The 15,171-nt window shown below is 44.1% G+C and overlaps 1 protein-coding gene across 7 annotated transcripts in view; it reads right to left on the bottom strand.

Moving 5' to 3' along the window:
• Window positions 1-782: 782 nt before the first annotated feature.
• PRDM10 (PR/SET domain 10) overlaps window positions 783-15,171 on the bottom strand; it is a 44,770-nt gene continuing 30,381 nt past the window's right edge. For 6 of the 7 annotated variants that reach the window (XM_039564774.1, XM_039564773.1, XM_039564775.1 and 3 more), the window contains 11 exons: window positions 14,579-14,926; window positions 12,646-12,801; window positions 11,783-11,962; window positions 10,794-10,904; window positions 9,567-9,767; window positions 8,878-9,021; window positions 7,627-7,797; window positions 6,234-6,374; window positions 5,437-5,605; window positions 4,697-4,809; window positions 783-3,428 (listed from right to left, as the gene is read on the bottom strand). In XM_039564774.1, the coding sequence (XP_039420708.1) occupies window positions 3,192-3,428; window positions 4,697-4,809; window positions 5,437-5,605; window positions 6,234-6,374; window positions 7,627-7,797; window positions 8,878-9,021; window positions 9,567-9,767; window positions 10,794-10,904; window positions 11,783-11,962; window positions 12,646-12,801; window positions 14,579-14,926 (1,971 nt within the window). In that variant the 3' untranslated portion in view covers window positions 783-3,191. The remainder of the gene's footprint in view (window positions 3,429-4,696; window positions 4,810-5,436; window positions 5,606-6,233; window positions 6,375-7,626; window positions 7,798-8,877; window positions 9,022-9,566; window positions 9,768-10,793; window positions 10,905-11,782; window positions 11,963-12,645; window positions 12,802-14,578; window positions 14,927-15,171) is intronic. The other variant, XM_039564776.1, reaches the window with a different exon arrangement.

Genomic DNA, 15,171 nt, shown 5'->3' with positions numbered 1-15,171 from the left:
ATGCTGTGTTCCATGCAGAGACTATTATATATTTCCCCCTGTAACTACTATACTGTTATCATCCCATTTATCCACTCCCCACTTCCCTCACTCTCCCCGCACATCTTACCCCATAGAACAGACTGGTCGTCACAAGTGATTAAAAAAAAAAAAAGAAAAAAAGATTTATTATTTTCAGGTTTGTTTTTGTTTTTACACCTGCCAGGTTGCACAAGACTCTGAACACAACAACAGTCACCAAATGTACAATAAACATACACAGTTAAATAAGAGATGGGGCCCGAGCAGTCCAAGAGGTGCAAGATCAGGGTGCGTGGGCTGGGGTTGTTTTCTTTTACCTCCAGGAAAATACAGAATCTGACCCAAAACGCCTCCAAGGGACAGCATCTCCAAACAAAACATGGACCTTGCAGGCAACTGAGAGTACTCCGGATTTACACTTCTGTGGGACACGACTTAGAGAGATCTTTGGGTTGCTCTGGTTTAAAAATAATACATCCTGCGCTGCAGAAATGGAGACAAAAATCCACGCAATCTTTGCCATCTATGCAATCACTGTAGTTCCTTATTTTGGAAGGAAAATCTGTGGTACTTCCATTTCCAGGCATGCTTCTTTCACAAGGCATTCATTCAACTTGGGACATTTGGAATTACTTCACCTGGAGTCAGGCCAATAGCCCACGCATGCTGCTGCTGCAGGGCAGAGAAACTTTGATGAGGAAGATTTGAGTTCAAAAAGGCTGTTTTGAAATAGTTTTATGTTTTAAGTAGTTTTCAGTTTTAAATAACTGATACAACCTGTCCTCATTCATGAACCGTTCTAACAAAGGTGCATAGAGCAAAGGAGTTTTTAAACCCCATGTCTGCAACATCATTAATGGCAACATATTTGATGTTCATCTATTGTCAAACTTTTAAGACTTTTAAAATTGCTGCTGCAGGGTAGTATCCCAGTATTCCCAGTCTCCCATTTCCAAGTCTGCTATTTTCTGACTATTTGTAGCATTTGTGGCTTGTTATTAGGTCAGCAGCAGCCTAAAGAAAGCCAAGACAAAATTCTCCCTACTCTCTTCCCATACCAACAACGTTGCAAGGCCCAACATTGTATTTCCAAGGTCCTCAGCAATATGAATTCAAGTTACTTACTGGGCATTGTGGTTCCTTGCCCACGCTGCCACAGTGGCTGGGCTGCCAAATCCACAGAATTTAAAAGTCACTTTGCATCATTGCACTTGACCAAATGGGAGCTCTGGTCCACGTTAATGCTACCTGGCTCATTAATGCTCTGGTATGGTGGTTCAGCAAAAGAAGAGAAATCCCAGGACAAAGTAATCCACATTTTGGCAAGTCACTTCAAAGCTACCTCAGAACAGTTCTGAGCTGGCCAGTATTTGCCAACTGACTTATCTCAATACTATTTCCACGCCACATGAACGGATATGTTAATTACCAAAACAATACCTGCTACAAGGCTTTGCCCACAAGGAACCAGATTTCCTCTTGTGCAGCCTGACTGTAGAGTTCTCTCATATCCAAGAGCTTTGACTCCATAAAAGCTGATATGGCAATGGGTAGTGCTTACTCACATAGGTACCCCGCACCCCAATACATGGGAATGCCTACAGAAGAGTGCCACATTCACACTCAGTGCAGTACAAGAGAAAACAAATCAGAAAAACCTCTCGAGTTCTTCTGACTCAAGGGCCTCTAAGACACAACACCCTTCTTTGCTTTTGTTTCATGAATACATGTATCCTGTTATACACAGACACTCTGGGATGAGTTTTCCAGCAGTGAATGGAAATTCAGACACACACGGTATATCCCATCAGGGCTCAATGGCGTTCTAGTCATATTCTTGCAACCACCAGAATGCCTTAACCAACCAACCAAGACGACCTGTGAAGGAGAACTATGTAAGGAAAAACATACTACACAGCCTTAAAAGATAAACCTTCTCTTTCCCTTTCTCCTGGTCCCTAAATGCAACATGAATTCTGTATGTAGACCAGGTCCATCACATCAGGCAACCCTCATGGATGGCTTTCTGTGTCCCATAAATAGTGGTCCACTAGCATGTTTCTTGTGTGTTTCCTGAGTCCAGGGCTGGTTGTTTTATGGAACTATCCAAAGGAATTACAGTGCATTGTTAACAAGGTTATTTGGAAAAAAAAGAACCAAAGCAACCAACTCTCCATCCAGGCTTGAAGAGGAGAAATATGTTTATTTTGAGGTGGCCACAGAGATAACAACCCTGTCCCTTCAGAGGAGTGCTCTGTATCCTCATTTTCTCCTGGCACAACTATCTCAGATCACAGCAGAAGCTGCTGTGAAGATTTAGCTGAGCCTTTTTTTTTTTTGTTTGTTTGTTTACAGGCAAAAAAGCAATTTTCCCTGCAAACACTGGAGGGAAAAGAGGTAACAGTGGCTCTGTACTACCCTTAGGTGCTCCTAGGATTTCAATCAATTTGTTCCAAACAACACAGGTTTAAGACCGTGCTTTTCCTGCTTTCTGGAACTGCTGGGTAAAATGGGGCAGGGCAGACAGCATGTAAACAGTTCTGGAGGGCTGGAAAAAAAATAATTTAATGGACTGCTTCAGCACATCTTCACAGCTTCATTGTTCAATCCATCCCCATACAGGGACACCAGGAGCCACCGCTTGGCTTCTGCTGCTCCTTTCTCCAGGCAGTCTGCTCACATGGAGCAGGGACATTCCCCTTCACCTTGGCTGCTGGAAGCCACAAGAAGCAGTTCTGCCATATTCTAGCAATTTACATGATGTTCTCCTGTTTAACGGCTCCTGTTAAAAATATACATACAATAATCTGCCAGGAAGCCTTCAGTTAGGCAAGCTTTTTCCCATACAGTTGAAATAAAATTGTTTGCTGGACACACTTCCAAAAAGGAAAAATAAGGGTCAGCAGACATGCCAAAAATAAAGTCCAGGCAAGCAGAGGTTTCACTTCTCTTGTCCTTTTTCTTAAAAGCTGCATAAAAAGCATCCCAGAAGGATTTTGAGGGTACTTCATGGTCACTGGGAATCAAACCCTCTTAAAGCATTAACAAGAGCTCCAAGATTTTCGTGGAAGGTGAGTGTATACATCAAAACATACAGAGCCCCAGGGTACCCCCACATCCGAGCTGTCGGGGAGGTGACAAGGACAAGCAAATGGGACCATGAGGCTCCTTCACTCGTGCTGTGCTGAGAAAGTCCTGGGTTTGGAGATGTGCACTTCACTGCCGCCACTCCCGTTGGTGGTGGTCGTGATGATGTACTGGGTGGTTTGCTGCTGGCTGCTTGTCTGGGATTCCAAGGGATCCGTGTGGGCTGCAGGCTGGGAAACGCCCACCTGAACCTCGCTGGAGAGTGAAGAGTTTTGTTTGCTATCCAGATCAGGCTGACCTTCAGATATCACATAGTGAGTCTGCATGGGGAATATAGAAAATATAGAAAATCACTTTTAAACTAAGCCCTGTTTCATTTAAATGTATTTGAGAGCAACATAACACCTGTCTTTTGATTTGAAGGACATTGGACTTACTTGGCATTTGGTTAATTTACAAATGGTTGAACTCATTACACAATTAGACCATCACTACAGATTAAAATAGCAATTTTTAATTCAACTGTTCTGAAAGGTTTTTTCCTGCATTCCATATTTTCTAGCAGAAGCTGCACTCCTAGTGACCAATACCAACACAGGCTAGTGACCTGCCTCCTTATGCCTGACTGCTTACAAGGAATAGCAGGAACTCGTGTTATTTCCTAATCTTACAGACAACGGAATGTTGGGGTCACTGAGCCAGCAGCTGTGATGGCCGAGGGGCCGGGGAGCCCCGAAATAGCAAAGGCCTGCTGGTGGAAAAACTCAGAGGTTTGAAAACATCCCTCTTACCTCTTGCAAAGAAAGGAAAAGCCTCTCCCACAATGCCTCGTGAATGACTCGTAACCCTACACACCCCAGACCTTCCCCATTGGCTCCCTGCCCTAGTCCCGCCTTTGCCCTGCCCGTGCCCGCAGCTCACTGGCCGCGGTGCTCTGCCCGGGCTGAGTACGAAATGCTGGATCTCGCTTAACTCGCTCTCTTTGCGCCTCTGCTCTCCCTTTGCGGAGGAAGGAATAAACCTTGTCCGTGGAAATGCCATGCGGAGAGCCCTCCTGACTCTTTATCTCTGGTAATACTGAGCTATCTGGCGTGCGTGCCTGTGTAATTCGCGCCTGAACAGCTGCGCAGGAGGAGGGAGTAAGCTTAGCGTGCTACACAGCAGCATCCTAAGTGATCTCTTGCCAGGGACGCTTCAGGGGAAAACGCAGTGAACTTCCCTCCACCCAAACACCACGCATGGCAACGGAAAGCTGCTGAAATGTTTCTGGAAGTTGTTCTGAAATTCGGTTTAATGCATACTGCTTAATCATAAATATTTTTAAGACTAAGCAGTACCACTAAATAATACTTTGTCCTGCAAATGATTAAGTGAAGACTTGAAACTGGAAGGAGTCATACATACAAGGGCCAAACAGCATGAGCTTGTAAATGGTTACATGCAGACTATACTGTGCAGTCTGCACCTCTTTAGGTACCTCCACTCTGTGCCACAGGAATGATTTTGGCATTCCTTAAACCTTCAAGCTGAAGAGCGTTATGCCTGATAAGACTCTGGATGAAAAAAAGGCCACGATGGTTTTCCTTACCTGAGTAACTGCTTTCACTTGCCCTGTGTTGACAGTGGTGACTGGGGTACCCACAGCAGTCTCTGTGATCACGTACTGCCCTTGGGGGATGGTCATCATCTGAATCTCTGATGCTAAAAAAAAAATGCAAATTGGATAATCAAGACCTCCAGTCAAACTCAAAGACAACCTTCAAAGATCATGTCTTACGTCAGTAAAATTTAAAAGTCTGAAAACAGTGGGTATTGAATAGAAATTCAGGTGATATAAGGCCTTGTAGAACCCTACAGGCCTCAGCAGAATTATGCCAGTTAACACCAGCTGGATATTTGGCAATTCACACAGAGAAAACACATACTGTTCTCACTCAAATCATCACAGAATTACCATCCAGGACTGCATGGACTTGAGAAAACATCTTCATGTCATGCTCCTTTTCAATAGAATTCTTTCAAGGATGCATCCAAATTTGAACAAGTAGTTATCCAACACATGGATTCTTGTTGAATGCAAGTTTCTTGGAATAAAGGAGCCCAGTGTGCCTGCACAAACCATGTACTGGATCGGTACAGATGACAGTGGAAGAGCTGGTACAACCATTTGCATTTGTCTGAAACTTTATATTCTTGATATCTATGAATATTAACTACAAAGCTGAATGAGCTCTGAAAACACTTTCTCATTGGTATCTGGAGACATGGGGCACATGTTAGTCACACACACTTGCCAGACAAGTAGTTAGAGCTACTGCTGACACTTACAGTAGCTCCGAAATGAGTTCCAGTTGCTGGGGAGATATGTGTGCTGGACTGAGGAGCCTTGCTGCTGCTGGAGGGCTTGGTTTGGTGTCGATGTAGTTGTCTGCATCTGCGAGGGGCTGAGTTCCTGCTGAGGTTGTTGCGAGGAGGGACTCAAAGGCTGACCCCCAACCTACAAAAAAAAAAAAGGTGCAAGTGCTCTTGGTGTAGTAAGGATTGCACAGCTCTGTGCTGTCACAAATACAACCTTCTCATTAAGGGAAAACACAGGGCAGGTTCCAGAGCACAAGATATTGAGCACAAGAACGCTCCTCTCTCTTCTCTGACTTGCTTCACTCTATAGTCAATAAGCACAGACCAGGAAACTGAAATAGAGATATTGTTGCTTGCCAAAGTGAGTCTACGGCAGAGACCTGAGATTGGAGGCTAAATTCTACCCAACAGCATGAAGAGCTGCACTTCAAATATTTGAGGAATGACAGTTTCCATTTACATCTTCCAACTGACAAGACTTCATTTAAGCTGCAAATGTGTCTGTTTCCAATCATTTCTCTCTCCTTTGTACATACTGTCGGGAGAAAAAAAACCCACACAACAAATACCCAAACAAACCCACAACAAAACACCCCCAGTACACCCGGAGACATCTGGGCAACTGCTTGATGATCTCAATGTGAGAGTCATTTCACACGTGGTCCTTTAAATGACAAAGAAAACACTGTCCCCTGCATCAGCACATGCAATATGCCAGCTGAGCAGGCTGGTAGGGAAAGCATTTCCTGAAGAGAAGAGGGAAATACCTGTGATGATGACTGAGTTGCTGGTGATGGCTCTGTGACCTGGATGTGCTGCACCTGGATGGCATGTTGCGTGTATGTCTGGGGGTCATGAAGCTGCCCAACATCTACTGTGGAGTGCTGGGACTGGTGAGGTGAGGTAGCCTGGGGAAAAAAATTAAGGAGAGGTCTATACCTCAAATTCTTTACAAAAGCAGCCATGTGTACCTCTTCTAGGACACAAGATCTGGAATAATGAGGTAGGAGCCTTAGTGGAGCACACCTGTTGAACCTTGTTGATTGAGTTTCTTTGCACCCCAGGAGATTAAAGTACATTTAACAGACGTAGTGGCACAGAGATGGTTCTATCTCAGTGATACCAATGGAAAGGACTTGCCTAATGTCATACAAGCTGTTTGTGGCAGTGGCTGGACTAAACCAAAGGGTACAAAAGCCAGGATTAGTGTTAACCACTTCTCCATAAGCATCTTTCTGTACAACTTATACATACTTGAGATCTGCATATCCAATTCTGTAGTTTTACACAGACCTGCATCAAGGCAAGCGCTGAGAGGTTTTTAAAGGTTTTTTTCAGCAACACTTGCTAATGATATCAATTGCAGTAATTGAATTACAAGTCTTGGATATTTATAAAATTAAGATCTTCCTAGTATTACCTGCAGGAATCAGTGTTTATGCTCTTGTATCATTACAACAGCCACAGTCACTATCAACTGGGGCCATTGTTTAGGCCTTTATTAATCAAATTCATAACCTGATTTGTTATGAGGGGCCAGAGAGAACATGAAATTTCGGATTAAAATATAAACACATGGTAGTTTCAGCTTCCTCCAGTGGGTAACAGATTTAAAGACTACAGTGATTTCTAACAGCTGCCTGAGGTATTTTCCTCAGACCAGTTACTCTAGTTACACTCTGGTTTCATTTTTAGGAGGCTGTTAAGCATCAAGAGAATGAATATTCTAAGAGATGCTATGAAGGGAACAAGCAACCACTCTCTGTACTCCCAAATTTTGCCTCTGACTCACTGAGGACAAGGAAGTACAAATCAGTCTTGAACTGCAGAAAATGGGTCACCCACTGACCCACTTTTCCAGTTGCTGGAAAACATTCCTAGAGCAGACTTGAGCGAGGGTGCCCAGACGGGTAGAACTAAGACAGGACTCTGTCAATGTGTCTCCAGAAAGCTGACCAAGGCTGGCAGGACTATTTATGCCCAGTTACAAGTGCTTGTGAAGGGAACCCTATGCCTTATCAGTTGATTTATCTGTAAAATGTAGCTGCAGCACTTTTTAACTACTCTGTACCAGACTTCTGCATGCTAGAGCCCCAAGAACACACAGGCTTGGTAGGGAAAGGGTCAAAAGCGCAGCAAGATCCCCACTAAGTTACTCACCTGGGCCACTTGAACAACCTGCAGCTGTATGTGCTGAGGCTGCTGCAAGCCAGTTGTGGATTGAGACACAGGGATGTACTGGATGCGCTGGTAATCCCCCTGGGGAGTCCGGTAGTCTGTGGTGAGGGTCTGGGATATCTCTGTCATTGCTTGGGTCAGTAAATCCGTTGTCTGAGCAGGGAGAGAGATACAGATCATCATCATATTGATGTACTTCTTCAGGGCTGCAGTTTTTTTATCTACACTTACAGTGGGGGTCTGGTCATTTATTTACAAGAGCTTAATGTGTACAGAGGTTGGGGTCATGAGTAATCACCAGGGATCATCCACTAGAATTGCTCTCTTCTGTCTAAATCCTAGTCAGGACCATTCAGGGCTAACTTAACATATCATCATAAAAATAATTATTTTCATATTGTGACATACCAGTATTCTATTAAATAATGGAAGTCCTGTTATTTGTGAAGAGTTGACTTGGTTTCCAAGTCAAAAAGTGGTTCACGGACATATTCCACCTTTCTTCCTCCCCTGTCAGAGTGACAACTGTATTTCTAACATGTAAAGACATTTAGTACCTAACTTAATCAGGTTTATGAAGCCAACAGCATCCTGATTGAACTTCTCCATTTTCAAGCAAAACAGTATTTTATCCAGTTAGTCTTTAGATAGGAAGTTTTAAACTGTGATCAATAGGACTTTTAAAACTATACAGTATCCCAGAACACTGAACGACATTTTCTAGTCTCAGCTTTCACTTCCGTAGCAGCTGATGCATTAACGGTAGAGATCAGCCACTGGAGATTCCTATTGCTCAGTGCTGCTCTGTCCAAAGGATTACAAAGAGATCTGACTCCCTGAACACAGTTTGATGCAGTCCCCAGCCACTGTTAAACTTGTCCTCTTGATGCCAGGAACTGCATCTCTCACTTCAGGAGAACAGTCCCAGTGAAAATCCATGAGATGTGTATCCCTGAGTTCATTAAGTACATTATGTGGAGTCAGTAGGTCTGAATGAAAGACGGGAATGGATTTGGGTATAAAAGACAAATCCTTAAAAGCTCCAGAAAGAAATTAACAGCTCCTGGCAGTGCAAAATTGGACCACACAGACTCAAAACCAGAAGTGATCTCAAATAATGTCTTAACACAAGCTTTAAAGTGATGTCTGCCAAATAAACCAGGGTTACTAATACCAGAAGGCCCCTGTTCCGTGCATTTCCCTGCACTGCTCTTGTGTGCCTCCAGCCCTTACCACAACAGTTTCTCCGGTCGTGCTGTCGGTGGTGAGAACAGCCGGAGTGGAGCTGATGACGGCCGTCGCAAGTGGTGCATGGATTGTGTTTGGGAGCTGAGCAAACTCTGGGTGCTTCTTGCGGATGTGCTGCACCATCTTTGTCTGCAGAGAGAAGCAAAGTAGCGTTGGAAGGATGCTCAGTAACTCTGCTCAGGCCCACATGAAATCCAACAGCCTGGCCCAACGCAGCTTTTAGATTTCCCTCAGTAAAGCAGCATCAAGATTCACACTACGAGATCCTCTGGTCAACAAGACGAAAACAAGGATCACAAAGCTGCTGCTGATTAGAGCTAACACTGAAGTATTGTCCTCAACAGCTTTTTACCCCAACATAGCCAAGTGTTTTATGACTTTTTCCAAAGGTCATCTTTTCTCTGTTTTGTTTCCACACTCATCTCCCCTGTAGCTATCAGGGAGCAGTTTCCAAGCCCTTCCATTCATGATCATGCTCTGATAACTTTTCAGCACAAACCCTCTATTCAGGGAATCTTTTGGCCCCAAAACAACCAGGCTGTGCCTGCACACAGCATGAAACCAGCACTCTGACTGAGAAGAAGAGAACTCTGCTTGTGGATGGACAGGTGACAGAGGCCATGGTGAAAGAGCATCCCCAGGGAGAGGCTGTGTGAGGCCAGAACCCCCCATACCTTACTGCTATATTGCTTGGAGCAGTGAGGGCAGCACACTGGAGGGGTGGCAATGGTGCCTGTCAGCTGGGTGTGGGTGCTCAGCATGGGATCTGGCTCTCCTGGGCCTGCAGGACGCAGTTTCCGGATGCTTGGAGGTAGCTCAGCACCAGGATGGTTTTTCAGGATGTGTGCTTTGCGCTTGCTGGCACTCTTGTACACCTGCAGGGCAAAGATTTGGAATTAAAATGGTGCAATCCTGGTGTCTGCACAGGAAACAGCTACCAGTTATTTCGATCTGGAAGGTCTGCATGTTGCTTTAGAGAATACATTTAGTTAAATCCCCAAACAATTACAACAAAAGGCTTGAATATACACCTTCCAGTGTTTCATCAACCTGTAAAAGCAACTGACTCCTCCTGTAGCACAGAGAAGCCTTTTGAGAACATATTGTATGCCACAACCAAACACCAAAGCAGGACAAGGAGGTAAGAGGAAAACCTTTTTGCCATATTTGAAGATCAAATGCCCAATGTTAATTTGTCACAAGGGTTGATGTCTCTACTTGACACAAAGCATCAAATTGTTTTAGTTCAGTGAGCAAGTCCTTTTTAGGGACATCAACAAACAAATACTATCTAAAAATTAAAACTATTTTTTCTCCCCTCAAACAAAAGGGAGGAGGCATCACAGAAAGACATACTGAGGGTAAGGACAGCCAAAATACACTCCGTGGTAAATAACGGCCCCCAGGCATAAAAGGCAAAGGAGAACAAGAGCAAGAACTCAAAGGCACTGCAGAAGCAGCTTCAGGCTCCACTGAACACTGGGAATTACTGGCACATGACCTAGTAAGCAGCTTACAATAAAAGGCGTTAGAGACTAACTTTTAGAAGTGATACAGAAACCAAAAGAACTTAGTGGCCAGGAATTATGCACAGACAGGATACTTAGTCCTAGCCTAACACAAGACTAAGGGTCAGTGACTATCTGCTGGATCACGGTATTCCAGTTTTCCAATGCCAAACACAGCAGAAAGGGGAAAACTGCAGTTTTCAATTAGCATTCCACTGCCTTGGCCTAAGTGCGTTTTGTCTTCCTTTTTTTTTTTGGACAGTACTGCAGGAATGTTGCTGGCAAGCACCTCAGAAAAGCTACAAACCCTGCCAGAGATTTCTATGCAGAGACAAATTGGTTGCATCCAGGACAGGGACTGAGCTACCCTCCGAGAGGTGACTTCCCACACACCTTATCGCAGTATTGACAGAAGTAATCTCTGTTGGGTTTTATGATGGGCAATGTGAGCTCTGGCACTTCTTCTATTTTCATGTCTGGATGTCTCTTTGATAAATGATTCACCTTAGGAGAAAGAAACAGAGAACAAGAACATATTACAGCTGGAAGCCAAACAACTGGTCCTTCTCCCAGACATGGATAACAGCCAAACCAAAACTGAACAATGCAAGCCAGCAGCACTGGAGGCATTTGCTGCTGCAAGGGTTATTGTACACTCAAATTTAACTGGTGGAGGTAAATGTGGTCTTGCTAGATCTCACTTCCAGTTTCCCTAACCAAAACTAGGAAGGGGTAGAATAGTTTGCCAGTACTGTCTTGCAGCTGATATCTGAGAGTGAGGTAGTGTAAAGGGCCTCTGCCCAGCTAACAACCTCCATGAAAACTTTGCAAACAATCTGTTGCTGTAGAACAGCCTTTACCCAGAGGCAGTGACAAGACATGGCCAGGAGAGGCCCTTGAGAAGGGGGAGAAACAAAAAAACAGGAAAGATGGTCAGGAGAACAGAGGCAGTAAGGCTGAACAAGGCAGTATTTTCATCTCATGTCCTGTTAAATACAGTACACATCAGTCAGCATTACTTAGTGTTGAAATACGGTACTGACAACCAGACATACAGCACAGGCAGTGAAATGTGCAAATTTGCTGAAGAGGTAAGACACACAGGTTTAAAAAAAGATGTATCATCTCAACTCAGCTACAAAATTTGCCAAAATTTGTTTCACAGCATCCTGGCTGGATAAGACCAGACTGGAGAGGGCTTGGAGCAACCCGGTCTAGTGGAAAGTGTCCCTGCCCATGGCAGAGGGATGGAACGACATGAAGGTCCCTTCCAGCCCAAACCCTTTCATGATCCTTGTGTTCCAATGCTGGAATTCCATCTTTATTCCTTACCTATTCATCAGAATAGTGTACAGAGGCTGTAAGAGCACCCAGGCACTCACCAACATGCCCCTGCGGCGGAAGCCCATCATGCAGAGGCGGCACTTGAACATGAAGCTCTCGTAGTCAGTGGACGCGATCCGGGGCTTGAAGGTTTTGGAGCGGCTGATCCGATCAGCCTTCTTGGCCTCCCTCTCTGGGTTGTGCATCCTCTGCATGTGCTCTCGCAGCTTGTCCTTCCTCTGGGAAGGAGCAATTGGGGAGAAAAATGTCAGCAACATCACAGAAACTGCCTTACTACCTGTTATGCATAAGAGCCACAGTTTGAGTTGTTCAGGGATCTCTCTCCAGCTTTTCCTCACAGAAAAATGTGTTCCTTCACCCAGAAATATCCAGACCCTCCATGTCCCATCACAAATTCAGTGACAGGGAGCAGGCTGCTGCCACTACAGTTTACCTGGCTCATGGTCTGCTCCATCTGTTCTGGTGGTATTTGGAAAGGCATCTGGATGACACGTGCTGACAAGATGGATGCCACAGACACAGGCATCTTGGCCAGGAATATTATTAAGCCACTGACATCAGCAAGAAACTTCTTAACTGAACTGATATAAGCAATGTAACCCAAACACCTGGCAATGGAGGTGTATGATGTCCCAGTTCTTAATGAGCAGATACAAAGTTCCTTTGCTATTAAATTATTGGGAATAAGATTTGTTTGAAATAAGATGCTGAGGTGACCTTGCCCCTTGTCCTTCAGAAATGGATGTCACAGCTCACACAGGACACCAAGCAGTGCCTGCAACTCACAAGCAAGGCTAGTGTTGTTTTCTTTGACTTTTGAGAACATGAGCTTATTTCCTTGAAGGAGGGTAAGGAATGGTGGTTTTTGTACCAGTGATGATACAGCCAAGAGCCACCTCACCTTGAACTGCTTGCCACAGGTGGAGCACAGGAAGTCTTTGCGGTCCGAGTGCCGCAGCATGTGGAGTCGCAGCTTGTCGGGGCGGCAGAAAGCCTTGTCACACTCTGTACACTGGTAAATCTTCTCAGAATGGAAACTGCGCACATGTTTCTTGACCTAAAATGGCAGATCACAGAAAAACAAAGCATATTCAAGAGAGAAATGAGTGGTAAAACAGTCTAGGAAACTCTTCACAATATGAAAGAAAGGGAAAAGGTTTTCAAGTTGTCTAATGTGCTTTGGTTTAAAAAGTATTTGATTGGAACAGTTGATATCTCAGCAATAGTTTCTATAAAGCCATAACAATCTTTATTAGTCATCTGGATGGGTGATTTGATTTCCTCAGGACTGATTCTTGAAGGCATCAGCTATTGCACAGTTGCACTTAATGGGCAGCAAAGTCCACAATGTACCATTTGCACAGAATCACCCTCGAGTTAACACATTCATCTGAGGTTCATTATCTTCCTTTCATTTATAAGAAACCAAAACATGGGAACTAATTCATTTCAATCAGACACAATGAGCTTGCAATTAAAATTGGTAAAAAAACCCCAAAACAACAACTTAATCAAAAGAGCATTTGTACACCGTTCCTGAATGGCAATTACTTCTCCATACTCTGGGACTATCCTTGACCTCTTCAAACATCTAGAGGGTTTTTTTTTTTTCTTCCCCGCAATAAAGGAACTAATGAGGTTTGACATTTGAAATGCAAACACTACTTAGGAAATGGATCTGATCTCTAATTAAATCCTTACCATCTTCTAATACTGATCATATGCGGAACAACTTGGCATCCATACCTGTTCCACATAGAAGTATTTCAGTAGGCAGCAGTGACTAAATTTAATTATTTACATAGCAAGAAGAGAAAACAAAAATCTGTTAAATGTCAAAAATAGAAATGAATGGTTGGAAAAAAGCCATGGGACTCTCAATCATTTGCATGGGAAAGTTTACAAGGAATTAGGTGGCAGTACAGCATTTCTGAATCATCAACATTCTTCCTTGTTGAACATTTACAGAATATAAAGGACTTCTGCCAGGATGGAATTATATTAGTAAATCACTTTCCCCCATCCTTTCCTCTTTAGCCTAGTGGATAGTCTATCAGTTCCTATTACTGATCTAAACTGGATTTCTACATTTCAATTTCAGTCGGGCAGCTCAGTAAGACACATCAATTGCTTTGTCCCTAGGAAGGATAATGAGTATGTGCATGGTCCATCTCAGTTTTTTCTTACTACACATGGAAATACAATCTTTAAATTCTACTAATGACCTTGTCCAAGTGCTCAGCATAGTGCAGAGTAGCTGCATTACTCACTGCTCCAGTGCAGTGTGCAGGGAAGGAGAATAAAGTGCCCAGCTGAAGCCCAGGGGGTAAGTCAGGAAGCAGAGTATCCTGATCTGTTCTGGCATTTCTGCAAGCTGTTCAAATGAATTCTCCTGACAGAAAACAGGCAAGGGATTAAAGATGTAAAACCACTCCTTTTTTCGTTCAGAGTTTTAATGACAAAGGGCAAGGTGTGTTCAAGTACAAGCTGAGTACAGCAAAAGACAATTCCTTTTTGTGCCACAGAGACGCAGTAGTCAGGACCTCCGCTTCAGGCATTTTTTGGGAATAAGGCACCCACCCTTCTGCAGTACAGTGCCTTCTAATGCCAGATTGAAGCATCACATCTGATGATTTAGTGGACAGAGCACTTCAGTGTCATAAAACAATGTCTAGCAGTGCTTGGTCACTCTTTCTTTTTGATTTCTGACTGAGGTAGACCCCTGCACCTTGTGAGAATGAACTGCTGTGCAGTTACACAAGGAGAGCACTGAGAAACTCACAGCCTTGTGAGAGACCTCCAAAGTAGTACTTCAAATCAGCGCAGCATCTCACCTGGATAAAATCTGGGAAGCGTTTCTTGCAGGTGGGGCAGGTGAAATAGCCATCATTGACATGGATGGCCACGTGATCCTTAAGCAGATCCAAGCGGTCAAAGGACTCGGGGCAGAAAATGCAGGAGTACGTTTTCTGGTCCATGTGGAACTTCATGTGGCTCTCGAGGGCACTGCTGTTGATGAAGCCCTTGTTGCAGATGTCACAGGTCAAAGGGCAGTTCCCTTCCCGCCCATGGAACCGCAGGTGCTGGTCCAGCTTGTCCTTCTCCCGGAAGGCCTTCCCGCACTGCAGGCATTTGAACGGGCGGAAGGATTTCCGGATGAACAGGTGCTGCAGAGCTGCATTCTGAAAGAAACAGCCAAGAGACCATTAGCTTTCATTACCACATATAGATTCCACATCCAGATATATTCAGGATTAAATATACTGGATGATCAGTGAACCTAAACTTCAAAAAATTATTTTCCATCATATGCTGCCTCCAATTTACAGAAGGGGAGGCTGTGACAGGCAGGAGTCAGGGACATACCTGCAGCTACACCCTGAGTTAGCAGAACACAGTGCAGGAGTTTCCTCTCCATCCCTGATTT

The sequence above is a fragment of the Corvus cornix genome, chromosome 24 (assembly GCF_000738735.6).
Source record: "Corvus cornix cornix isolate S_Up_H32 chromosome 24, ASM73873v5, whole genome shotgun sequence".
Taxonomy (NCBI): Eukaryota; Metazoa; Chordata; class Aves; order Passeriformes; family Corvidae; genus Corvus; species Corvus cornix.
The sequence above is the reverse complement of the archived record's forward strand: the minus strand, read 5'-3'. Positions and strand labels throughout refer to the sequence as shown.